The 27,503-nt window shown below is 30.5% G+C and overlaps 1 protein-coding gene across 1 annotated transcript in view; it reads left to right on the top strand.

The window, feature by feature from the left end:
• Positions 1-27,503, top strand: part of LOC111032937 (Ig-like and fibronectin type-III domain-containing protein 1) — a 93,172-nt gene that overhangs the window by 60,531 nt on the left and 5,138 nt on the right. The window contains exons 5-21 of the mRNA XM_022313433.1: positions 1,899-2,009; positions 2,118-2,360; positions 2,481-2,642; positions 2,856-3,070; positions 5,956-6,191; positions 6,464-6,670; positions 6,732-7,065; positions 9,286-9,613; positions 13,404-13,579; positions 13,887-14,025; positions 14,093-14,228; positions 15,178-15,370; positions 16,099-16,345; positions 21,109-21,419; positions 24,607-24,760; positions 25,301-25,444; positions 25,983-26,094. Of these exons, the coding sequence (XP_022169125.1) occupies positions 1,899-2,009; positions 2,118-2,360; positions 2,481-2,642; positions 2,856-3,070; positions 5,956-6,191; positions 6,464-6,670; positions 6,732-7,065; positions 9,286-9,613; positions 13,404-13,579; positions 13,887-14,025; positions 14,093-14,228; positions 15,178-15,370; positions 16,099-16,345; positions 21,109-21,419; positions 24,607-24,760; positions 25,301-25,444; positions 25,983-26,094 (3,448 nt within the window). The remainder of the gene's footprint in view (positions 1-1,898; positions 2,010-2,117; positions 2,361-2,480; positions 2,643-2,855; positions 3,071-5,955; positions 6,192-6,463; positions 6,671-6,731; positions 7,066-9,285; positions 9,614-13,403; positions 13,580-13,886; positions 14,026-14,092; positions 14,229-15,177; positions 15,371-16,098; positions 16,346-21,108; positions 21,420-24,606; positions 24,761-25,300; positions 25,445-25,982; positions 26,095-27,503) is intronic.

The following is a 27,503-nucleotide window of genomic DNA, read 5'->3' as shown; positions in this document are numbered from 1 at the left end:
ATCATGATCGTAGGTCCTTGTACTAGAATACAACAAAATAGGTTTGATTAGTTTTTACGAATATTTGTTGTTTGTTTTAATAATGTTTTGATTTAAAAAGTCAAACAAAAATAAAGTAACGTTTTTATCACAATAAGCACTGACTTGACGTTGAGGATTAGCATTGTTCGGCCCTAACGGCTAACGCAATATAAACTCAATAAAGTTTCATTACGTATCCCGTGGTGTTTAAAATGTCTTTGTTGTTAATGGTGCAGTAAATTCAAAATTTACACTGCAGGAAATTCACAGTCCCGTCAATTTCTGTATAAGAACTTTTGGTAATTTGTTAAACGTGGTATACACATTTAGGCAAATCCCTAGATTATGAATAATTAATATTCTCGCCTTTCCGTAGCAGATAAGGGTCCTGGAGAAAACTCTCACGGGTGTGAACGTAGGGTAGTTGTGAAAAGGGTGGGTGCTATACATTTAAGGATGAGATGGGGTGGGTGATACAGCTCAGAGTATACAAAACTACCAAAATAATCATTAAGAATTATGTCCAGATCGTTCTAGTAGTTTGTTCGATAGGTCTTTAGACCAATGTAAATTGATCATTAATGAGCAATAAATGACTCAAATAAATATATTTTGAAATTCAATTGTGACTTTGTCAGGGCGGTGAGTTGGAATTGTTAAGAAATTTAACTTGGAAGTTTCTTGATAATTATTTAATGTTCTTAACTTGAAGTTTTAATACTATAACTGATGAATAAATAATGACATTTATGACGAAAAATTGTAAAATGTGATAGACGATTAGACATTCTTATAATACAATTACTTTTGTGTGAATGAATCTTTTATCGTATATACAGCACGCAACTCGTTATATACGGGTAGTATACTAACAGTTATTATTTCAGTTAAATGAGTTTCATATTATGTTATATAAAAAATTTTAGTGATTTTTTATGTATAGATTTATATTCTACTTTTATCTATTGTATTTTACTTCACTTATATTAAAACCTACCTAAGTAGTTCAAATGTCAGTTTGTTTGATAACAAATGATTTTAGACTTTGAAACAAATCTGTAAAATTGTTTCGATTGTAAATTTGGTGTTGTAAATTTTTTTTCGTAAGTATATTAAAAAATAAAATAAAATAAAATAAAAATAATTATTATATTATGATATATTACAGTATATTTGTATTTTAAAATCTTCATTATGATAACGTTATCTATAATTTGTTATATTTTTATTTAGCTATGTGTTACCCTAATATAGTCGTATGACATGTCTTGATGAATCATTGTGTTTAGATGAAGTGTGAAAACTGAAGAGTTGCATTATAGAAATTAAAATATCTATTTATACTTGTGCCCCCCTATAATATATAGGTGCACACTAAACCTATTAAAAATGATAAAAATAAATCTTAAAATGATTAACTTTTTCATTGAGGCAATAATGTAGGAAGTGTATAATTGTTTATGTCATAAATCGATATATTATAATATGTATTTCATAAATCATATCACTTACGTTAGAGGCTAAGTGACTTTTTGAATTCAATTCAATATTTTATCCAATATAATATTATAAACGATTCTGTCGAAATTATTCGATGTATATCTCGGGTAGATTCAAGTACCATTTTGATGATTCACAACATATGTAATAATAGTGAAATAAAAAATTATACAATTTATTTGCATTTCATGTCGTCTGGTCTTGACCTAGGTACGTATTTTTTAGAATTATACTCTAAACCCTCGAAGTATGAATGTATTTTTTATTTCGAAAAACCTTCTCCAACACACTTACATTCACGATTTATTTTTATGTATTATAATATATGTATTGTGTTCTGTTCATACTTCGTATTCAATTTTTTTTTCGATTTACAGGCGGTGACGTATGGGTATTGTCAATCAAGAACGTCAAGTTTAACGACTCTGGATTATATGCATGTGAAGTGAATAGCGACCCCGTAGTTAGGTCGTTCCACTCGCTTTCCGGTGAGTTGAAAGATAATAATATAAAGTTTGAATATCAATAATATGAAATCAATAATATTATATGGCTCTAAATGACATGAACATAAAAGTTAAAAATCTATTAAATAGTGTTGTCCGGTAACTTGGAACCACCCCCACTTGAGAATGGTACTGATGCATATTACGGCAAAGAAGACGAATCCGAACCGATTGACATAAAAAACCACAACTACACGGATTGCTGCGTAGCGAGAAATGTGAGCTCGAGTTGTCTGGGTTTTTGCAACATACAAAGCATATTGGATGGAACCACTGGGCAGGACCCGGAAAACTGCGAACCGGACTTCAAGTCCATCGTGAAATGCATGGCAGGTTAGCACATCGCATTTCCTCCACTATTTTTATTTTACTATTTTTCATCTCATATTCTCTTTCTCTCTAACTCAGTCAGTCAGCAGATAGTTATTATTATTACTTTTTTTTTCGTTACAGACGGTAGAAATCATGTCCCTTGTTGTGTGCAAGAAGGTATTCCAGACATATGCCAAGATGTTTGCCAAGGGGAGTACACCCCAATCACGGATAATATAAAAACCATGGTCTCGTGTTCTCCGTATACTGAACAGACATTGGCATGCATCGTAGAGGGGATAGGTAAACATTATTGATTGACGTAAAAGCTACAAACGGAAAAGACTTAATATGTGTGTGTGTGTGTAATATGTGTGTATATATATATATATATATATATATAAACGGACAGGAGACTTTACTTTTGTTGTGTGCTTATCATATTATATAATGCATGACATTCAATGATACAAAAATAAAAATATTGTATTACATGGACGTTACTGTGAATTTTAGAGATTCTGCCGAGTCAACCCGAAGATGTGCAAGTGGATGTTAACAGCAGCTCCATAGTCTTCGTGACGTGGGACAAACCGACAGCTAACTCAGCATCGGTCAAAGGATACGTGGTCAATGTGACCATGCTCAGATCGTTCGATGGTATGAAAACGTTCCCAGACAATGACGGCAACAGCCAATCAATTGTCACACCCCACAGCATCCAAGTCAAGGTATATTATATTATAAAATACTCATATCATGATACAATTACTTCCTCGCTCAAAAACTTAAATACCGTTTGATTATTAATTCATTTCTCATGGAAAATTGTATATTGCAGCTCACGTATAATAACGGTCCTATATGTTTATGTGTTTTCATAATTCAAAACGTGTACTGTAGTTGTAATACCCTAGGGTTCTCATGTGTGTATAAAGGGTCCGAGGATAAATTATTTTTTGGTTACCCTACTCTTCGTGACTCTCCACTTACTCTCTCTTACTTTATTTCTAGAAATTTTAGGTAACTTCGTAAGTGCTTCAACCCACGCGATTACCTACAGTAAATGGCGAGCAAGTACTGTTTACCTTTTATGACTATTATATCACCCTCACCTGTTTCAAATAACATAAAAAATAAATAAAAATAATAATAATAATATAACTAATAAATAAAACAAGGCTGAAACGTTCGAATGCATGAACGGTAATGTATTCACATAGCCTATGTAGACTAATGGATCGATATTTTTAAATTATTCTGAACGTACTTCGGGGACGCCAGAGTTTAAGGAACGTTATACGGAAACGTCACGAATGCCAAAGTCCCTTGCGTGATCTCAACATTATATGGTAGATGCCCCTGTCTTAGAAATAAACTGTCATAATAACTTCATTTTAATCTAAAATATTTCTTGATTAATATTTCTACAGTGAATTAACTTTTTTTTAAAAACTGATGAAGTATACATCAATATTAATGATAATAATATAACACGATGACATCTAAACTATTATGATTTTATTCAATTTATTTTTGTTCTTATCATTATGTTTTTACTTAAAAGCCTATTAAATTCTAACTACATTAAGGGTTTGAAAATATGTTTTCAATAAATACATTTTAATAGTAGAAATAAAAATAACATAAATATTTTAAGCTTATATATAATATTTTTGATCCCATAGCAGCCACTCGAACTTCTTTTTTTTAGTGCTGGGGCAGGAGTTACATGAGATACCTGTAGAATATTTTTATCTCTTTCGTCCACTAGTAAAAACTTGTTTTAAAGAATATGTCTTCGTTTGACATAATATAAGGTATATTCTAAAAATTAATAAAAGGTAATTGTGTGATCCATAGTCAAGTTGTATAACACTCATATACCACAGTCATGGATATGATTATCTGAAATTTGGTCCATATACGTAATCATATACCACATGCACTTCGAAGGCAATTTTTAAAATTTTGGATTTTAACACACGAGAATTTGTGGGCGGTCGAAACCGCCCAAATAACTGCCTCAAAAATATTTCTTTTTTGTAAGCAAAAAATCTCCGGTGAACTCCTCTTTAAAATGCGAAATTTTAAGATTAGCTTTGAGAATTCGAGATGCACATCTTTGGGTATAGGATTACTTATGTATCAAATTTCTCAGAACTATGAGTGAGATATAGACTTAACCATAGATCGCCACATACACACACACACTCACACAAATTGCCATTTATTAATATATAATATTATGTTATTTCAAACAAAGAACTTTTATACATTATTAAAACATGTAAGTGAGTGAAAAAGTAAAAAAAACTTCTAAAAAAGGAAGTCGTAGTTGCACTTATTGTATCAAAAAAAATTATTTATAAGTTTAAAATATTTATGGGATTTTTATTTCTACTATTCAAATTTATTTATGGAAAACGTCATACTCTTAAACCCTTAATTTTGTTACAATTTAATAGGCTTTTAAGTAAATATAAGTTCTTTGTAGTTTTGTGATAGTTTATAGTAGTAAATATTTTTTAAATTATTGTTTTTCGTTGAATATGTTTTTTCTTTAAATTTAAATTAAAAAAAATCAAAATGATTTTAATTTAAAATCTAAGCGAAAAATGTAATTGGTTTTACAATGATGTTTGATTTTTTTCTTGTTGAAACTTTTTTGTGTTGTAAAAAAAATGTTAAAAAAAGTAAATAAGTAAGGTTTTAACTTTTAACTGAGCTACACTAAGAACTGTTTTTCGTATGCGATGATTTATCATTGGTATGAAATATTCAAATATATATAATAATACTAATAAATAATAATAATAATAATAATAATAATAAGTCAGTAGGAACCTACACTGTATTGATAATATGAGTTCGGTATAAGAATAGGTACTTTCTGAAAACCCGGTTCATGTCTATTATATCCGGATTGCTTGAATTAATTTTTTTGTTATACCTCAAGACTCATGTTACATATTTACTTTTATTATTAAAATGCTTTTATCTTTTATAAACTAATAAAACGTGACGTTAATATTTTTAAACATTCTATATAACAATTTCTGATATCAGTAAAATAGGTACGACTATGTAGTCACTAAACCCCAAATTAAGAGTGTAATTGAAAGTACTTGGATCTCAATAAAATAAATAATTATTTAAAAAATATTCATAATTTTCAAGATATTTAAAAATAATCGTAATATTTAAAAAATACCTTTGTATCAAAATTAAAATATTTTTACAAACTATAATATTAAAATTAAATGTTATTGTATATTAATCGTAATTCAAACTTTTAACCCTCAAAATAAAATATCAGTAGAATAACATTCAAATCTGTGTTACATTACATTTTTAGTATATATACAATTGAGATCAAACATATATTGAATGATTCATACAGTTAAAATTAATACTACAATGTATAAGAATTAAGATTATGCAATTAATTTTTGCTATGGTTATTTTGATATGAATCCAGCTGTACTTAGTAAAATATAATGTGCCTAATTGTTTTCAAAATATTTACGTCTTTAGTTAACTAAACAATATGTATTTATTGTCTATCGTAACTGGATAAGTTTGTTTAACTTTAACATATCAATGTTTTGACTAGGTACCTGGATCCGAATATGAAGTCAAAATTGATAAGCTTATACCATTTACAATGTACGAAATAACAGTAGTGGCCGTCAATAAACATGGTTCTAGTTTACCTTCAACAGCTATTCGTTCCCTTACGTTGAGCAGTGATCAAAAAACATCACGTAGGACGAATACAGATAATTCAAAGTTGCCACCATTACCAGATATTCGATCATGTTGCATGAAAAAAGGCATTACACATTCAGCGTAAGTAAATTAATAAATTGTATACAGTAATATTGGAGTGGTTTTTCTGTATTAATTTCTATAATATTATAATGAGAATTATGATTACGCTGTCAATAGCATATTCAATTTTAAATACACTAAGTTTGGCATTAATTCAATTAACTGCAAACTGATCACCTGGAAATATTACATATTATATGGGACTTAAAATGTCAATAAAAATTCAAAAATAAATTTGTTTTTAGTCTTATTACATTTTGTAATTCCTAGGATGTTTTATTTTTCCTCAGGTGTTTAGATAAACTATGTGACCCATCGCGCTCCGACGTAGCTGAGGTAACCGACTTAATGATATGTGCTCCGTGGGCTTCTCAGACATTCAGTTGCCTTACAAACGGTATAGATCACACCCCTTGTTGCCGAGCAAGAGGTTTGCCACCGTTATGTCAGAACTTGTGCGCTGGAAATCTGACTCAAATTGATTTCAGTTACTTTAAGTAAATTACAACCGATAGGGCATAAATAAAACTAGATACGATTTTACATATTATATTTCAGATGTTTACGGTTTATGGATGACTACACTAGCTGTCTCCTTCAAGGATATGGTATAGTCCCATCAGCTCCAAGACGTCTCCGCGTTTCTAACGTTGACGTTAACTTTGCTTTATTCCATTGGGAACCACCAAAAGACTTGGCAGATACCGTAACACATTATAATGTGTTTTATAGACTGGTCGATGACGAATACGATTCCATAACTAATGTACATTCTCCATTTATTTTGGAACATTTGAATGCTAATACATTATATGAAGTTTACGTGGAAGCTGTTAATGGCCATGGTGCTGGAGAACCCTCGCAAAGGGTTGTTTTTTCAACTAAAAGCCAGGTATATTTTTATTTTGTATATTTTTATTTATATTACGTAGTAACAGATAAACTAATATTTTATTACCAAATCGGCAAAAGAGAGTATATTATTTACATACTCGATGCTGTAATAAAACTTCTATAAAATATCGTGTTATCTTTTATGTACACCAAAACACTCATATAAATATAATCTTAAGAGTATTATTATAATTGCTTAGTATTTTGGATACTATACACTCTACAGTGATAAAATTGTATACACTATTTAGTGTCATCGGAAAAAACTTATTGTTGACAATTTGCCAAAAATGATTTTCACATTTTTTAACAAAATAAAACAGGTTCACTATAACGTGTAATTTATGAATATTTTCATATATTCTTAAGATCAAACAAAGAATAAAATGTGAGCGTTTTTAGATAAATAACAAAAAGTCAAGTATTATATAATTTTATATAAGTTAGCTATACTAAGTCTTTCAATATATTTATGGGGATATTAAACATTCATTTTCTTTGAATAAAAATATTTTCACATCGATAAGTTTTTATGTACATAGATTGTAGTTATACCTAAAAGTTAAAAATACATTTTTTTCAATCTAGATATAAAATTATTTGTGCTTTAACATAATTATTTTTTAAATATATTTGAAAGAAAAAATGGTATTATTTTTACATATTATGACAGCATATAAATCGAATGTACATATTTATGTAAATTTATGAAAATTTATGAAAATAAAAAAAACGTTGCTAAACCGGAGAAAAACGTTTTTTCTATACCGCCGTACACAAATCTATTATCTGAAATGTTGTCTATAGATAAAAGTACTTGGAATATTTTCTCAGCAAAAGTGGCAAATATTTTGACTGAAAACAAAAATCCCTCATTTTCTATGAAGTGCTTGCGTGAGCCTTGAACATTAAAACGTAAAAATAAATTATAAAATACGTTTGAAAAATCCCCGTCGATTGAATGGAAGAATATATAATAGAAAGTGTGATAAAAAATACCAGGGCTAAAATTATATCTGCTCCATAAAATAAACCTACCGGGGATATACTCAAATTAAATAAAAGTAAAGATAACATTCAGTTACGTTATTCAAGCCACGAGTTAATATTTTCTTTTAGTAACGAACGACAATCTGTTGAAGTCTTATACTTTTGTTGTGCCTTTGTGTAGAATAAACCAGCGTGTTTGCATTAAGTTTTGTGTTAATTCGGGAAACCAGCGACTAAAACTTTTGAAATGATTAAAAAAGCATTTGAAGATGAAGAAATGAGCAGATCTAAAATATTTGAATAGCACAAAAGGTTTTTGGAGGGTCTTGAAGCAGCTTGCGATAACTCTCGTGCTGATCGATCTACAACTACAAGAAATGTTGGAATGGTGTCAAAAGTTTCATAAATATTTTAACTTAAGATTTATGCATGCCACTAGTCTGTGCTAAAATGGTTCCAAAATTATTGTCTCAAGACCAAAAAACTCATCGACTTGAAGTTTAGCCAAAGTCTGTAAAAACGATCATAAAATGGCTCAGAGTTCATTAAAAATTTGACCTTGTGATTTTTTTATTTCAAAAAACTTAAATTGATCACATAGGAATAATATTTGACATAAAAAAATAAATAACTGCAGGTGTTCAACTCAAACAATATCAAGTTGAAGACTTCCAAGTTCCAATATTTCACCAAAAAGTAGCAGGAATTATCGTTGGATGAAATGTATAACATTGGGTAGTGAATGGGACTTTGAAGGGGACTAATATTTAAAATGTATTTGAAAAATAACAAATCCCGACATTTTTTGATCATAACACGTGTAATGCAGATGCCGATGTAATATTATAGCCGTGTCAAAAAAAAAAAAAAATACCAAAGTATTATAATTTATTGTTGAAAGATACTTAATGTTAGCCACTATGAAATTGTTTCAATATTTTTTGGAGCAAACAGGTATTTTTTTCTGTCCAATCGTTGTGTGTTAAATAACTTTTACCCACCTTTTCCAAATAATCGTGGCCGATTTTAACCACTGTCTCTTACCTATCATAGTCAAGTGATTCGACTCGAAGTTCCGCGACTTCGAAGCCCGACGAAACGGTATTATTGTTTTTTTTTCTTTTTTTTGTCGTCCCTCGAACAATAATAAAACAATATATTTTCATATTTGATTATTATGACTGTGTAAAAATGCATGTTATTACTGTCATTATTGTTGTTGCCACAGATCGCCAACGACCGGGAGCTGACCACTTCGCCGTACAATCTAACCGACTGTTGCGTCAACATCAAACTGCGGCAGATGTGCATGCCCCTGTGCTCGTTCAACGCCAATATGACGGACGTGAGGAGTCTCGCCCCGTTCTGCGGCGCCGAGCTGCACAAGCTCATCAAGTGCGGCGCGGGCGGACGCAACCATGGCGCCTGCTGCACCCGCCGCGGAGTGCCCGGCATCTGCACGCCTCTGTGTTCCGGCGTCGTGCCCGATTCGCTGTTGAGCGTGGCGGTCAACTGCGCCTCGTTCATCGGCAACGTTGTGCAGTGTTTCGAAGAAGGTCAGTGTTATGTTATTGTTTAGTTACTCGCTCAGACTTGTTTACTTACTTACTTACTTACTTACTGGCTAATGCCCGACCGCGAGTCCTAAATAACATAAATAGCATACAATCTAATATGTAATACAATAATGATTACAAAAATACATGATGGTGTGAAAATTAAATAGATACATTTGCCTATCATTAGCTAATCCCGTACAGCCTGCAGGAACATTCAGAGCATACTATTAATATTTAGTTTTGAGTATTTATAAACAAAAAGCATTAATTGATAAAGTATGTGGTATTGGGGGACGTGATAATTTAAGAAATGTAGAAATTCTGAAATTCTGAAATTAGAAATGTTTGACCAATCTATACAAAGGTTTTAAATCATTTATCTCCCAGCAAGAATGCTCATATTTAGTGTGATTGTAATAACAACGGTTTATGTATAGAGTGAATGAGGTTGACGTGGAATACCACATTTGTATGATATAAAGCGAGGGAAACTATTTTGGATAGCTTCGAGGCATTTTATATGAATACGATGCATAGGGATACTATACTATAGAACTAAGCTCTAAATTAGAACCTAACAGTGAAAAGTACAATGTTTTCAAGGTTAGTAAAATATTTACAGCTTTCGCTTATGAATCCAAAAATCGATGACGATTATTTTGATATATTAAAATAATGATTGGTAAAATATAAAGTTGAATTAAAAAAGACACGAGTTTCAACCATAAAATGGAGAAAAATATTCTCTGAATAATAATAATTGATAAATGGTGCACAAAGCTGGAAAATTACTTTATTTTATACTCATCAATTTATTATAACGTTAAATTGTTTTGTTTGCCTAATGTCCAGGCTGATAAGAAATTTGAGTCATTTTGTAACAGGACTGAATTTGAGGGTGTATTACAAATGGAAATAATTAAATTTCATCTTTAAAGGCCAAACAGAAGTTTCTGAGAGCTTAGAAAATGTATGATGATTGACGAATATGTAGAATATTATGACGACGATGAGCCTTAAACGAATGATAGCAGATAAACGACGAATATGTCAAGTGTGTCACAAGATAATATTTTTGATTTTTTGACTTTTTCTCTGCAAAATCTTCACATGTCGTGTAGGTGTAGTCGCCAGTCGGTTACCGAATCGGGTGAAATACATCGATGCCGATAGAATTCACTTCTATTATCATATTTTACTATTTTAACGTGACAGTAAATGTAGTATCAGTATATCATAACGAGGAGGTTTAACGAGTGTAGTTGTTTCTAGTAGGACTCATTTTCGTTTATAATTTTATAATCACTCGTCAGACCTATAATTATAGTTTTCAAAATTATTGGGTAGAATATACCTCCGAATAGTATATTTTAATTGTTAAATCTTCGTTATTTTTGAAAATTCTTAAAAAATTTCTTATCGAAGCCTTTAGACAAATCACTTATGTAGTTAACCTGCTTACTTTTTCTTACAACAATCTGGTATGTACATAAAATAATATATTCGTGTTCGTTGCGTGTGGCAATAACACTTGAACACGATTACTCAGACTACTGCAGTGTTTTTTCTAAAGCTATATTTCACCTAACCTATATAATATTATATATGTTCCACAATTCTCCTGTCGTTTTATGCCATTGAATTTCCGTATTGCAATAAATAATTTTTTATTATTCCAAACGTAGTTATTACTTATTAATCTCCTCTCCTTAATGTCACAATATATTCAGTTATGTTTGATTATACAAGGACACAAAACGTGAAAATGGCATATTTTTAATTGCAACTATATGTGAATAACTGTATTTTTTTTTCAACACTCAGTAAATAGTCTCTCGAATCTCCATAATGGTTCCCAATAATAATACATATTTTAATTACTTTTTTATGATTATGCATTTGATCATAAATATTTGAATTCATCAATTGTTTGTGTATTACCCATAAGCAGTAGATGTCAAATAATTTTTCATTATCAAATAAATATATTATAGGTATTTCCCGATAAACTAGGGGTAATGTACAAATTAATTTTAATTTTAATATTTATTTTTACATGCGTAAATATAACATTTATCTTATGTCATGCCTATTAAACGCTTATAGGTATGTTTATTTGGGTAACCAACATATTAATTACCCATATTGTTACAACTCTTATGTCGTATGATACTACAAATTATATTCTATGTATGCCACTTTTTATAATATTACTATTTAAATCAGAATTTTTTAATTTGCAAATAATTTACTGTAACAGCAAAACATTGATTAAAACGATACAATTTAAATAAATTTTAAAAGATGTAAAAAAGTGTAAAATGTATGTAAAATATAAAACACAAAATAAAATAATGGATTCTTCGAAGTCAAATATCAATGAGTACAGATCGCTATTAGATTCTAAAAGGACGAGTTATACCTATTTAACTACTCGTATTTTAGAACTTCATAACGGTACAAATATTAATAAAGAGTAGAATACCAATTTGATTTAGTTTTTTATGAGTTATTCATTGTTAAAGCTTAGTTGAACAGAGTGGTACAGGAGTACCCTGTAAAATGTTGGTATTGTACTCCGCTCATCTTACCTTTAAGCAGTTATAATTTATAAACTGTTTGTTCTAAATTTGGTTTTATCGATCAAAATACTAAAAATAGTATTCTGCTTAGGAATATGAAATTAAAAATGGACCTTGTCAGTCAAAAGAGTAATTTTAAGAAACTAACATAGAAGTTGTATATTTCTAAAATCACCGTCAAATTATCAACTATCATAAATGTGCTAGGAATCATTATAATCATTAATATTAGCTTCAATTAAGTTTTTAGTTCATATTTAATTTAACTTTATTTGTCATTGTCTCTGGCATAATGTCTCCTCACCAATCATATTTTAAAGGAAGAAAGAACAATTTATTATGTCTGAAAGAAAACACATTCTAAACCAAGTTGTTACTTTGCAAACAAAACGTTTTTGAAATGATTGGACATTTGTAGAAGGAGTAAAAATATCTAAAATTATTTTGAACTTGAATCAATCCAATGTATTAATTTAAATTTAAATTCAAACATAAGTACAAAATATAATACCTACTGTTGTACACTCATTGAGTAAATACATTTAGTAAGATGGTTTTTCTGGTCAAATTTCGACCACTTGCAATATACTTGTACTCATATAATTCTATAAATTGATGAATTCATTTCAATGGAACAATTTAATAAAAAAATCTTATTAGGAAAATATATCAAAGCCAAAATTGAATGATAAATGATTTAAATGAATAATCATTAATATCCCTTATTTTAATATTTACCACTACACTTTAAAACGACATACATTTTACCGCTGCCGTAAGTGCGTAAGTTATGACCCATTGATAGTTTGAAGATATCATCTGATCGTACTCAATATATAATGAACTAATATTATATAGTGTTTGTGTTTTAAGTTTTAAGATGTTGAACATTATAAACAATAATTATAGGATATAGGTGTGTTCAAGTTGTAATCTCTCATGCATACGGCCAAACTTCTAAAGTATACAATACTGTTGACTATATGAAGGTTGTAGTTCTATGTTTTGTTTGACATGACTTAAAATAATGACATTTTTGAATTGGAAATTCCCCATTTTATAATAGTTTTGATTTATTATAAATTGTTTCATAGGTACCTTTTACATGATATGCTTTGAATTTTTCAAGACCAGTTTTTCAAAAATGTTTCAATGTAACATTTATGAACACTGATATTAAATAGTAATACAAATTAAATTCACAGGTACAGGCAAGTTACCAGGGCCTGTGGGGGACATGCGTGCCGTGAAATTAACCAACAGCAGTGTTTCGTTGGTATGGAATCCTCCCAATGACAATAGTAACGTAACTAGTTTTGTAGTGCACTATCAAAAAGTCAATAACTCCACAGTGCATGAAAACACGATAAAACTAGACCAGGTATGAATTTAGTATTTGAATGTGTTAATAGAACTTTTAACTAATTTATTTGTGGATATACTGAGGGTTGGTTAGCTGGGCATTAAATAACGTAGTATTATACAAGGTAAATCAGATATCTAATATAGTAGTTTTACAGTTGGAAGGTATCTATGTTTAGCAAAAAATAAAAATCATAAAAACTTGTTGTGGTAAGAACGGTTTATATTATTGTGAAAATTACATTAAGCTGAAAAAATAAAATGAAAGGGAGAAAATATATGATGCGAATATTTATTAAGACAACTATGGTATCTTATTTGTTCAGCAAATGGAAGTCAATGAAAACTCAGTGGTATTGATAAAATTGGAGACCGGAAAACTCTACAAAGTGTTTGTCGTATCGAAAAATATACACGGTACCTCCTTACCGTCATCTATACTTTTGCTCAATATAACCGAAACAGGTATACAATAATTAAACGCAATAACTTCATGTATTTGTATTTGCTAAAATTACCGATCCCACTATAGATTTGGATAGTAAGGGTGTTGTGGGCGTTACATCTCCACCACATTCATTGTCCGTTTCAGCTCATAGTGCCAACTACGTTACTATCACTTGGCAGCCACCCGAGTTTAGTCACGTGTCCGAAGAAATAACTTACAAGTAAGAATTTAATACTAGTAGATAGTGGTCATTTTGAGATGGATATTTTAGACAGGTATTACAGTTTACTTATGATTTTATTGGTTTAGTAACCGTCGAATTACTGAGAAGAGAATATAAAGTTTCATGGTAATTTATGAAAAATACTTTTTCAAAGCAATAAAACAACCCATTCTTAATGTCCGTTGTTATTATGTGGGAAAACTGGGCTTAGAGGACTATCTGAATTTCCCATTTGTGCTATATTTTATCAGGAAACGACCGTTTTCGAATACCCTACAAAATTATAGTCTTACAAGGTATGAGATAGGTAACCTCGATAACAAATTTTTGTGTAATTTCCAAGAATTGGCTTAATTTCAAGTCTCTGCAAAAATTAAACTCTAACATTTTTGACAAATCGTTTTTCAAAAGTACGTTGGTAAAATTGAAAAAAAACTTTAAACAATTATTATTAATCAGAATACATTTGTTTGTTTAAACTTATTTTTCTTTAATTCAATTCTCTATTATTATTATTATTATAACTACTATAAATACTTGTAGATTTGTTATTTCTAATACCCGAAACAACTGTGGTTTTAATAATTGCTCTTTATTATAATTTAAATAAAGTGGTGGATATTGTTTTCATATCATTTAAATGTTGAATGAAAACAAAATATAGTACTTATCTACTGATAAAGTTAAAAATATAAAATAAATTTTAAAAAAATGTTGTAAAGCCAACCCTATTTTCATAACTACATAATATAATTTTATGATGGTTTTATATAATATATTAAATAATACTGTTATACTTTTTCGGTTAATAGAATATAGTATGATAGTAGATATTTACAGTTTGAAGTGAATTAAATAAACTAAATATGCACAGCGAAATTCGCTCTCAACGATATTTAAAACATATGTGTTCTCTAAAAAAGGTGATGCCTGTTTATATGTTTAGGTTGTATTGGAAATCAGTAGCAGAAACGGTATTCCATCAAATTGATGTAGCTGTACCCGCGTACACCGTGGACAATCTATCTCCTAACTCTCAGTACATCATTTACATAGTGGCTATGTCAAAGAATGGTAAAAGCTTGCCGTCAGAAACATTGATTGCCTGGACCGACCCCGCTTATCCAGCTTTCGTTGAGGTTTGTAGTATTTTACTAAATCATTTTTTATTATAGTCATCGTGTAAAATGATCAATGGAAATTAGTTATTATTTTCATTTCAATATTTTGAAAGATAAATAGCTTTAGTAGTTTTTCTACATATTTTTTTCGTGGTTATTGTTATTGATTCAAAACTATATTTTAATAAAAATAACATTGATATTGAAAAATATATTGTTGGTGTAGGTACCTACTTACTTATTTCATAAATAAATAGGAATATCATACTTATCATACACATTATACATTTTGTTTCGGATATTTGATATAATGTTAGGTCAATACCATTAATGTAATTGTATGACTCTTTATTCGATGAACAAAATAATAAATAAATCAAATCAAAATCCATCACCGTGTATGTGGATAGACAATGATAGGTTTCATATTTATTTAACTCCCTGCGTCATGCCAGATGATAAATACATTTTTGTTTACGATATATATACAATTATATAAGATGGGAATGAAGTTTAGATACAAATTTAAGTGTGAATTAACTTTCAAGCGAAGCGAGCTTTTTTTTAGTTTTATGGGCTGGTCAAAACTTTTGCCCCATCTTAATAATAACTGAAGTGACGCCACCGAGATAGTATTATACACACGTGTCTGTATGTGTATGAATAAAAAAGTTTATTTTGTTAATAAACACACTATATTTATACGAGGTTTTTGTAACCGTTTAATGCGATATTTCTTAAAACAGCCTCCAACAGTCCATCCGATAAACTTGGTAATGGAAGGCAGCAGTATGACCGTGCTGTGCATTGCCATGGGTACCCCGTCGCCTACCATATCACTGTATATATCAGGAAGATTAGTTAGACAAGAGACTTCTAGACACATGGTGACTGTTATTCACAACGTCACAAGAGACATGGATGAAATCTCGTGCTATGCAGATAATGGCTACGGAACGCCTATGCAATCATCGAGGAAAATCAGTATTAGCTGTAAGTAAAAATTTTTAAATCATATTTTAGCGCTCCGTTTATTTTATAATACCTACGTATAAATACCTAACTATGAATACCATTCGTGTATTTATTATTATATAATACATGCTATTTAATCTAAAAACGTTACAGTACCTATAATATAAACGTATAATAAAGATTTTTTTTGGTTCTCATAATATTCTAGTAACTTCACTAGGTCTTTGGTTACGTTTATGATAACTTTTAGACATTTTAAGTATGTCTAAAGACTAAAAAAATGAACACCCAGTAGGTATATACCAATAAGTTAACAGCTGTCAAGTGAAACTTAATTAATTTAAATATGTTTAAAAAATATTCTTCATTCGTCTCGTGTATTTACTTTAATTTCAATAAAAAAAACTCATAATATGACGTATAAAATATATTTTTTTTTTTTGATTTTATGCTTTCTTAAGTAGAACAACATTTATTATAGGACACAGTTATAAAAAATTAAAATAATAAAAAAATTAAATTTATTTTACCAACAAAACTAATGAATATTACACATTAAGCATAATTTTATGACTTTTTAACGATCAAAATAAAAAAACAACGTTTTATGGTACACAATAGTATTATTATGAAATTCTGATGATATACATTACTACATAATATTTGACACTTAATATTATTGAAAATAATACAATGAATAAAATAAATAATAAAATACAAAATGCATGATTTCAATAAACATAAATATTACTAACAACTGTACAATAGTCATCATTATTTTTGATTTAGGTTACGCGTGTATTTTGGTTTGGAAGTAAAAGATGTAGTGCTATGCTTTATATCTTAATAACAGTATATTATTAATAATAATACTTACCCCATATATTAAAATGAACTAATATTTATGGTACCAAAGATCGTATCATTTTGAAAGTATTTTCACACTTTATTCATGTTACAATCTACTAAATAAATTGTTTTGTGTTTCTATAAAATAAAATTAAAAATCTCGATTTTTGCTGGTTTTTTATACTAAAGTAAAATGAACACATAATTAAGGTTATATTAATATATAATATAAATAAGATAATCATATATTCATATTATTATTTTTGATTGTCTCTATTCAAAACGTTTTTGATACATATTTTAAATTACCTATTTGCGAATTTTATAAGAAGCACTTAATTACGTTCAGGTCATAATTAAATAGTTAAATATCATTAAAATTTAAAAGTACATGTGTTCAATTATTAAAACTACTGGAGTGCATTAAGCAACATTCTGAGTATTTTGTAAATAAATAATGGTATATATAAAAGCTTTTGGATGATTTATGGAACCTCGTATGACCAGTTATCTTAACGAAAATATTTTTAGTAAAAAAAGAAAATTAAGAAATTAGGTTTTAACACAATAAATATACTCTGTTGTTGCAATATTTTCTCGGTGGTCTTAACACTGAAAATTATATAGCATTTCTCTTCCTACACATGGGCATCAGATAACTATAATGTAGATTTGTATTCCTTTGTTGGATGTTGACAGTTTAGTTTAAAAAGAAAGCTTTGAAAAATCAACTCAACAATGTAATTTTCGTGAAACGAATTTTTTATAAGAATTCTTTGAAGTTTTGTGGAATGTGAATAGCGTGTTTTTTACATATTATATATTATTAATTTTTCTTCTATGCTCATTGACGGCACGTAATATTTCAAAATTCACAAATTTATAAAAACTTTTAGTAAGGTGTATATAATTTTCTAACTTTTCGATTGATAGTATATATAATATATACACGTATGTATGAATATAAAATAACGAATAAAGGAAAAGTTTAAGACGTTTATTCTATGTATAAAATAACATAATATATTATACTAAATATATAATATTGCTTTATTTATTACAATAGAATTTAAGGATAAAAAATTAATTGTAATAATTCAACCCTGTTCGAGTGTCATAACACCATAACAGTAAACTATATTTAGAGATTTAATTACAATTCTCATGAACCGTAATACAATGTCAAAACACGTTTACAGACAATTAAATTACTTACGAAGTTGTTGAACTTTAAAGTTTTATGAAACATTATTCACAGTGTTTTCTGATTTATCAAAGCTTAGGTGTTTACCTGACATTATAAATACGCACCCAACATACGACATTTCAAAAAAAAGAAGGAGAGATTATTTTTTTTTTCTTTGTAGTATTTCCGTGTCACAACTTTAACACTATCATCTTCGCTCCTAGAAGATGGATGCTTTATATGCAATATATTTCAAACATACGGAAGGCAAAACAAGGCTAGGTCTAAAGTGAACTTGAATAATGGTTAAATAAATGTTTTTGATGGATGCATTATTCGATTAAATTTGCCTAGGATTTAATATTTTTCTTCTTTTAATCAATTAATAATAATTGTTTACAATAGTTCCATTATTTTAACCATGGACAAATCTTAAATTTAGTTGCTTACTGTTATTGATAAATGTATTATTTTCTAGGCAGTGATAAGTAAAACATATCACAAAAGAAAATTTTGTCAGTTGTAAGCGTAAGAAAAATTCGATACAAAGTATCTTTAAGCTTGACCTATATTTTTACATTAGACAACACTGAATAAAACTATGGCGATAAAGAAAAAAAAATATTGATTTAATTCCATTAAATTATTGTAAAAGAGGGAATTATATTCCGTGATCACTTGTGTATGAACCTTTTTTAAAAGCATAATTGGTATTGGTTAACCAATATTATATAGGTTGAAGAGGGATGAAAATTAATTCCATGGTAATAATTTTTTGTTCACATAGAAATGAATGATAACGTAATGAGATAAAACCCGTGAAGGATTATTATGTTTGGTTTTAATCTCAAAGTGATTAAAACACTCAACGGTTAGGCTGTATTGAACTGTACACACATTCAGTTTACCCTGTACACTGTGGCTGGTAAAGTGCTATAAGTGTTTAATACTTAATGACGACAACTTCAACGGCGGGTAGCGATATAAATTGTAGAACGAACTACATTTTAAAATACAAGTTTGGACTTTGAAGTTGTGTTTGTTGGGAGAAAATTTGTGATTTTGCTTGCACGAGTCATATAAAATTGCCTTTGTAACCATTCGGCAAACTGAACGTTTCCCTGTTCACACATCGTCGTCGGTAAACCAAGCACGTGTGTTTCGACCAATTCGATTCCCGTCTAGTAACGAAACATCGTTGCTGCGTTATTTAGACACTAGGTCGGAGGACGAATCTTTATTGTATCGAATCGGGGTAAGTGCTGGGGACCCCTAAAACCAACAGTTCCGCGTAGAATGTGCCGCCCGGGTCGTTTTAAGGTCGGCGATACTACGTTCGCATAGTAATAATAATAATATATTATATTATGTGATATTATTATTATTATTATTATTATGTACCTAACCCGGTGGCCGTTTATCCCGAGCAATATATCATTTAAAACGGCGTTTCCTCCCTCCGGGACAACGCGACATCCCTACACCGATGTGCCGGTGGTTTTTCACTCAGTTTACCGGCAAATCGCCGACGCCACCACATACCACCACCCTTCGTCGTCATTGTTTTATACCGCACAGTCAGTCCATTGGAGACACGATTTAAGTAAGCTCTAAGAGCGTGACGTGAAATCGATACCGTCATTCCCTAACCACCCCCTCACTAGCAGTCTGTCAGAAATCGCATCAAAATTCGTCGTGGACCGTTTAACTAAATTCGTGCCGAAGCATATAAAATGGGCGAAAACGGGTTTCCGGATAAAAGGGACATAGTATATATTATATTGTAATAGTCGACGAAATGCGGTTAATGCTTACCAAAAATAAAAGTTTAACACAAACATAACCAGAACTATTCCGCGCACTGTTTAAACTCGATTACGGTGGTTTAACTGGGTTATTTTAAATAAATATATACACGATATATATATATATATATATGTATATACTGTAGCGTGTGTGTATGTACGAATACGATGTTTGACGGTAGTAAAATAATAACCCCATATATTTACTCATACAAAAAAATGTAATACGTTTTAAAATATAATGATAATTTATTTTCGGAATGGTACATGAAAGTTAGTCGTTTACTTTATCGGAAAGATACCCAATAAAATCGTGTAATGTTTTCTATATTATATTGGTATAAAATCAATAAAAATCAAACATAATAAATGTACACAGAACGATTTTTGTATAGAATTATAATAGACTAGTTTAAGGTTAATTAATGGAGTTAGGTATTATGTTTTAAATAATAATATTATGTGTATTAATATTTTATGGTTTTCATTAATAATATTGTGTAATGATTATTATTTTGTATAATACGACATAGGCACTTAAAAATAATCATATTATAACATCACTGAATACAATTATTCTCTGTAACGGCGGAGTACGGAGGATTGCATTATACGCGTTGTGATTACGGCGTAGGTTTAAATTATATTGTATTACTCTATAATTGAAGCATATTGGCTTCATAACTGGGTTTATAATAACGTTTGTATCGTTGACGTGACTGGATCCGATTAGCGAGCGAAAATGGAGACATTTTACCGTGATACCTGCAGTATAATGCGTTTAACGGCGGGGCCACGTATTAGATTTAATTTGCGGCCTTGTGGTTTATATTATTATCATCGTTATTATCGTCATTATATTTTTCCTTTTCATAATAATTTGTCATCGCCATAATAACCTGTTCCCAAAATAATGTCGTTTCGCCAACTCCGTGTTTCAGACGTTCCCAAATTGGTGGCTTCGAAAATCACCATGGCCAATCTGGGTGACACCGTGACGCTCGAGTGCATGGTGGACGCGCACCCCGAACCGAAAATGATGTTTTGGCGGGACGCGCAGGGCCGAACGCCGGTGATACAGAGCGGCAAACACGACGTGAACGTGATCCGGTCCAAGGAGGACTACACCAAGTTCGTCATGGAGCTCACCATTAGCAAGTTGACGGAGACCGACGATGGCGACTACTTCTGTCACGCCGAGAACTCGTTCGGCAGCTCCACCAAACCCGTGTCGGTGCGCATCAGGAACTCCGTAAGTACATCAACACACCACTCTACGGTCGGATTGTGCGCACGCGTTGTGTAATATATTATTATGTATAGCACACACGTCTAGTACACGCGAATATATTCACCAACGCCAGTCCCGTGTTTGTCACCATAAAAATTTAAATACACGTTTACTATAATTTGAGAAGGACCAATCAAACAGACACTTTCAGTCATCTAGCATCCCATAAAATATGATTTTAGAAAATTCGGCACCCCTCTCTCAAGAATTACCACTACCTTGTGGCGAGGCGATACTTACGTTTCTAGATAGATAGATAAACGTGTCATATTATATTAATATCTACTAAATAAACATATTAAAATACTACGTCGTACCCTCTCCAATTTTTTGGCGAAAAATCACGGATATACTGTAATGCAGTATAAACTCTCAAGCAATTTGAGAATCAACAATGAACTCATCATTTAAGAAAAGGCACAGTCGGTGTTTTTGACTGAACTGATGATACATTTCAAATCTCTATGATTGGGTTGACTTCAAAATGATGGAAACTGAAAAAAATATAAAGAATCTGCTGGATGCCTTAGGTATTACTTTATAGCGGTAAAGGCACCCTTTGATGATTATCGAATTCAGGTGGTTTTTATTGATTTCGTATGGATTTAGAAATTTAAAAAAATGTAATATCAATTTTCTTTGTGACCGTTTTCTGATTTCTTCATCTCCTATCAAACAACAGTAAAATATAAAATATTCTTGATCAGACGCACGACGGCTTAGGAGGGTACATTAAAGAAAATTTATGGGAACATCACTGATAATATTTGTACCTATATTATAGCCATAAACACAAATAAAACGATAAGGTAATAAGAGGAGCGGCGGGGTGAGTCATGTCCCCTAAACACCTACACCCTCTCGCGCACATTACAGACATACTCACACGCGCTTCCCACGTGTATTCTTTTATGAGAATTCATATATACAACCATATATATATTGACGAGTTTTGGAGGGCTTAGAATACGCACGCAAATGACAAAATACGGCAATAGCTTAGCCGGGTTCAGTCCTGGGGCTTAGGACTATATTTATTTTTATTTTTTTTTTGTCACCCACCGACCCACTCCTGGAATGGCGACGAAAACACGCGGGCGGTGGGGTGGGGATAAATTATACGACGGGGCTCCACAGCGAACCGACATATTGTATATATAATGGTATAATAACGCCGCCGCTGAGGCTGTGACGGCCAGGGCGAGTCACGTTGCGGAGCATTTGTCACGGTATAGGATCAAAGGCCGCTGGGGGATTAAACGCGGCGGGATCGGCCGGGCCGACGGCACCGCACCACTCGTGCGTATATATACACATATATATAATATTTAGTAACGCGCTACAGCTAGGTATAAACAAGAAGCGCGTGGTTTGGCAAATCCGGTGTTGTGCCCGCCATTATTATTATTACCGACCGATATAATAACGAGAATTGATGGCATAATACGAACATATTGTTTCGAACTGACGGACAAAAGGCGGCCATGACGGTTTTTTTTTTAAATCCTTGAAATCTCCTTAACTCCCATCAAATATCTAGAAATATATCCGAGCACACGAGTATTTAATCATGTGCTTGTACGCTTGAGTGATAGAGAGAGAGAGAGAGAGAGAGAGAGAGACGACCGGTCTCGAATGACATTTGCATACTGTCTGTCCATTTCGTTCGATTTAGTTTAACCCGTCACATTATTATTATAATATTATTGTCATTCAAAACACTTTCTCCGGCTAAAGTGTATAATATACTACACAGGGTGGAAAAAGGGATGGTATTTTACCCATATAGGTAGGTTTTTATTATTTTATTTTATTTCCCTCAAATTGTACTTGTTTTTTTTTTTATCAAAACATTTCGATGACCAGAAAATAACACTAGCACTAAATTGGGTATATGATTTTAAGATTCGTATATAAGTTGATTTGCAATACTAGTTGGACACCATTATGGTGATCAGTGATGAATATGTTTGATAGTGTCATTGTAAAAACAGTGTGATACACACTATTAGAGTAGAATTTTGTGACCGATTTTATTGCTTGAAGATAAACTAATATATTGTAGAGTAAAAATTACGGTAGTTATTATTTGCTAGTTACTACTAAACCTCCTTCTTAATGATCTCTTAAGGTGAAATACATGGGTATCACGATATTCGACATTCATTCAAATCAAAACAAAGCATAACCAAGCAATCAACGACTTAAGTATTTCAATGCAATGCATCAATACTTTATCTATATTAATTCAGACATTATTTTTAATAAGTACAATATGATTCTAAATTTGTGCAATATGTTAATGATCGACAAATACAAAATATATGACAATCTTTTATAGTTTTACTCTGAGGGGAAACAAAACTTACCGTAAAATATCAATGTTTGTGTTAGAATAAAGCAAGTAATATTATTAATATTTCTATACTATATTGAATTAATTAGTATAAAAATATCCAGTTCGAAAAATAAGTACTTAGGACATTAACCTTTAAAGTTTTCCTATAATAGTAGTAAGTGTGCATTCTAATTATTATTACTATTTTTCTCATTGTAGATACTTTAACTATAATTATATTGTCACAAATAACACCATATATTTAAATAAAATGTTAATCCGTGTTAAATAGGTAGTTGTTAGTTATTACCAAGAGATAAGTCCTAAAATTCTTTCCGATTACCATGTACATTGTACTTCACAATTTTAATAAATATTATACTACCACCGAGGACGTTTTTAATGGTGCTGAAATTGTGCTGATTATCTGTTGATACTAGAATATTTTTCTCAAATCGGTGGTAATAATACATTTTAAAATATTATCGAAAAACTTGATTGGTTGTGACCAAAAAACGTCAGTTTTGAGTAAAAAAAATATCTATCGAGTATCATATGTGATGAGACCATCCTTTTTTCCCACCCTGTACATCGTATTTCTGTGTACTTGAAAACAACTATAGTATAGCTTTTCCTCATCCCGCCCAACATTCGACTTGACAACCACGATTTCAACAATGCACTTAATACACTATTAAACTATGCTCAATATCCATTAACTGCAACGCGTTCGAAATAGTCCATTTCGTGTCAAATGTTGTATATATATATATATAAATATTTAATACGTTTGTGTGTATACATTTATAGGTGACGACCAACAACGTGACTCAATGTTGCGTTCAACAAAACGTGACGGCCGGTTGCTTGGACGCGTGTTCTTCATCGTATTTGGACATCAACGTGGCCATTGGCAGAGCCGATTGTTTCAACGATTTTGACAAGCTAATGAAATGCGCATCAGGTACCTACCATATTTTAAATTATATTACATCTGTATTACACACTTCTTTGTATCGGACAGTTAGCGACTGTAAACACGTCGTCAAGAATTATTTGATTAAATTCTGAAGTCACGATAAAGCGATTTATTTTTTATAAATATATAGTAAGAAGCGGACAATATTATTAAACGTACTTTATGATCATCGTTTTTTTATGAAATTACTCAACAGATTTTTTTTTTACAAAAAAAAATATTAAATAATAATAACACTGTCATTTACTTTTAACAATATCTACATAATAATATCATTGATAACCATATTATCAATATATTATCTACTCAAAGATGTTATCTTATACTAATGTTATCGTAGTATCTCGAGGCTCTCAGCTAAGAATGTACATAAATAATATATATACTATTATACGTTGTACAGTAAATTGTCCGTTAAACATCCAGGTACTCCGCAACATTACGGTATTCGTCCAAACACGCATCCACAAAATATTTATATTATATCATACGCGCTATCATGTACGTCGTGTTTTCGTGTTTCAGATGGGTCGGATCACAGGGCCTGCTGTTCGGACCGTGGCGTGCCCAGACGCTGTTTGGAGTGGTGTCGTGGTGAACCCGTCAACAACAAGATGTGCGTGCTGTCCTATTCTAAGTCCATACTGGCCTGCTTCCACGAGCTCAGAGGTAAGGAACCGTTTGTTGGCGCTCCCATAATAATCAGCAATACGTGCTCAAATTTATTGTCTCTTGACCCTTTTGGGATGGGAGGGAGGAGACGAATAACTAATAAGGATTCGATTCGACTACGGAGGATTTCAAAAATAAATAAGAAACACTATTCTATTGAAATTCAAACACTGAATTATATATAATATGGTCTTGGATGGGTAGCGGGGTTATTAATTCACAACCTTAAAAAGACATCCATTAATAAATGCCCCGGTGACAATTTCATGATTCTAGGTCAATTTTGCCATTTTGGAGACCATTTGAGTCATCTAGAGTAGTTTTAATGAGATAGAAATATATTTTGTTTCATTCTTATTGGTACACCTTCTACCTAGTTTATATTAAACATTAAATGCGTAGGTTTATTATTAATTGCCGATGTTTAATTTCCTGCTCCGTTCATATGCCACTGAGATAATCATAATAATATTATTAAGTCGTTGGAATCATATTTTATTGGGTTGCTGTATTATTATACATCGTTCTGTTGTAGACAAACTGCCGGGGCCACCGACCAACGTACGTTTGGAGAACGTAGACACACACACTATCACAGTCAAGTGGGACCCGCCAGCAAAGAACCCGCAGACTGTTGAAGTATACAGGTACGTAAGAAAAAACTAATTATTACTCCACATGATTAAATAACGAACGTTAGATAGTAATCATTAATATGATTTATACGGAGTGATTAATTTATCTTTATTTCACAAAACAATAACGTTTTTAAAAATATTTATTTATTTAACGTACCCTAATTTTAAGTCATTACTAAACTTGGTGAAAATTCTAGTTTTTATCATCATCATTTTTAAGTTTTTAATCTTCCAAAATTAATGATGTCATTAAAAAAAGTCAATGTGTATGGTAGTCACGGGTGGAAGTAATTTCGTATTCGGGAACAATGAAAACGACAAGTTCTCCATTCATATGATTCGAATCAACATCTGATGGTGGGGTATAATGTAGTTTAGTATTGTAGTACCTAATATAATATATATGTTTAACTGATAATACTATTGCTTAAATTCAACAATTTTAGATTCTGATCGGTGCCATGAATGGTATAAGGTTAACAATTGGGAACTTTTTTTGTGTTCATCAACAACTTTTGGAACAATCAAAATGCTTCAATTTTTAACTTTTATTGTGGTGCCTGGTATAAAATAACCATACATACCTAATATTTATACAAGCATTTTGTATACATAATACAATTTTTTTAATATCTCAGCTCATTTGTCCTACCTATTTAAAGACATTTTAATTTTTCGATTTAAGTATGGTACTTTTTGTTTGAAAGAAAAAATCTGGACATTTTAATACAATACTCCTAGTAAGTGTTCTTACAACAACTAATAAATATAAAAATAAAAAAGTTTTTAATTTTTTTAGCTGAACCTTGAAAATGTAATCTAAAGTTCTTCATAAGCTAGTGTTACAGCATTCTAAAAATATCACAAATTAATACGCACTATCTTTGATGGCCTTTTTTCAAGTTCTAATTTGAAAAAAATTGGATATTTAAACGAAAAATAATGATTTTTGTCTTACAATATTAAAGTTAGAGGTGTAAATAATAAAAAAACAAAAAACAAAATATAGTAACTGTAAAGACTTGAAACTTTTCTTCAGTATCGTACATTATTATTTTACGTACAATATTAGTATAATATTATTCTATCTATATTCAGACTAATTACGAATAACTATATTTTATATTATTCTAAGATACATTGGATTTAACTTATAAGTGTATATTAAAACATATTTTTAATTTATATAAAAATAGTATAAAATTAATAATATATACTATATATTATATAATGTGGACTTTTGATGTTTTTGGCAAAAATTAGTTCAACATACAGTATTAATAATAAAGAATAAATTACAAATAGTAATCTAAATAAATTACAAAATAACTTCAGAAATAGAGGCTGAGTGTTTACTGTTTACATATTATCGTTTCCACTCTGATTCGTTTTACGTAATATGTTATCATAAATTATTG

Source organism: Myzus persicae, unplaced genomic scaffold, assembly GCF_001856785.1.
Source record: "Myzus persicae strain clone G006 unplaced genomic scaffold, MPER_G0061.0, whole genome shotgun sequence".
In the NCBI taxonomy this organism is placed as follows: domain Eukaryota; kingdom Metazoa; phylum Arthropoda; class Insecta; order Hemiptera; family Aphididae; genus Myzus; species Myzus persicae.
Note: the sequence above shows the minus strand (reverse complement) of the source record. Positions and strands in the feature narration are given on the sequence as shown.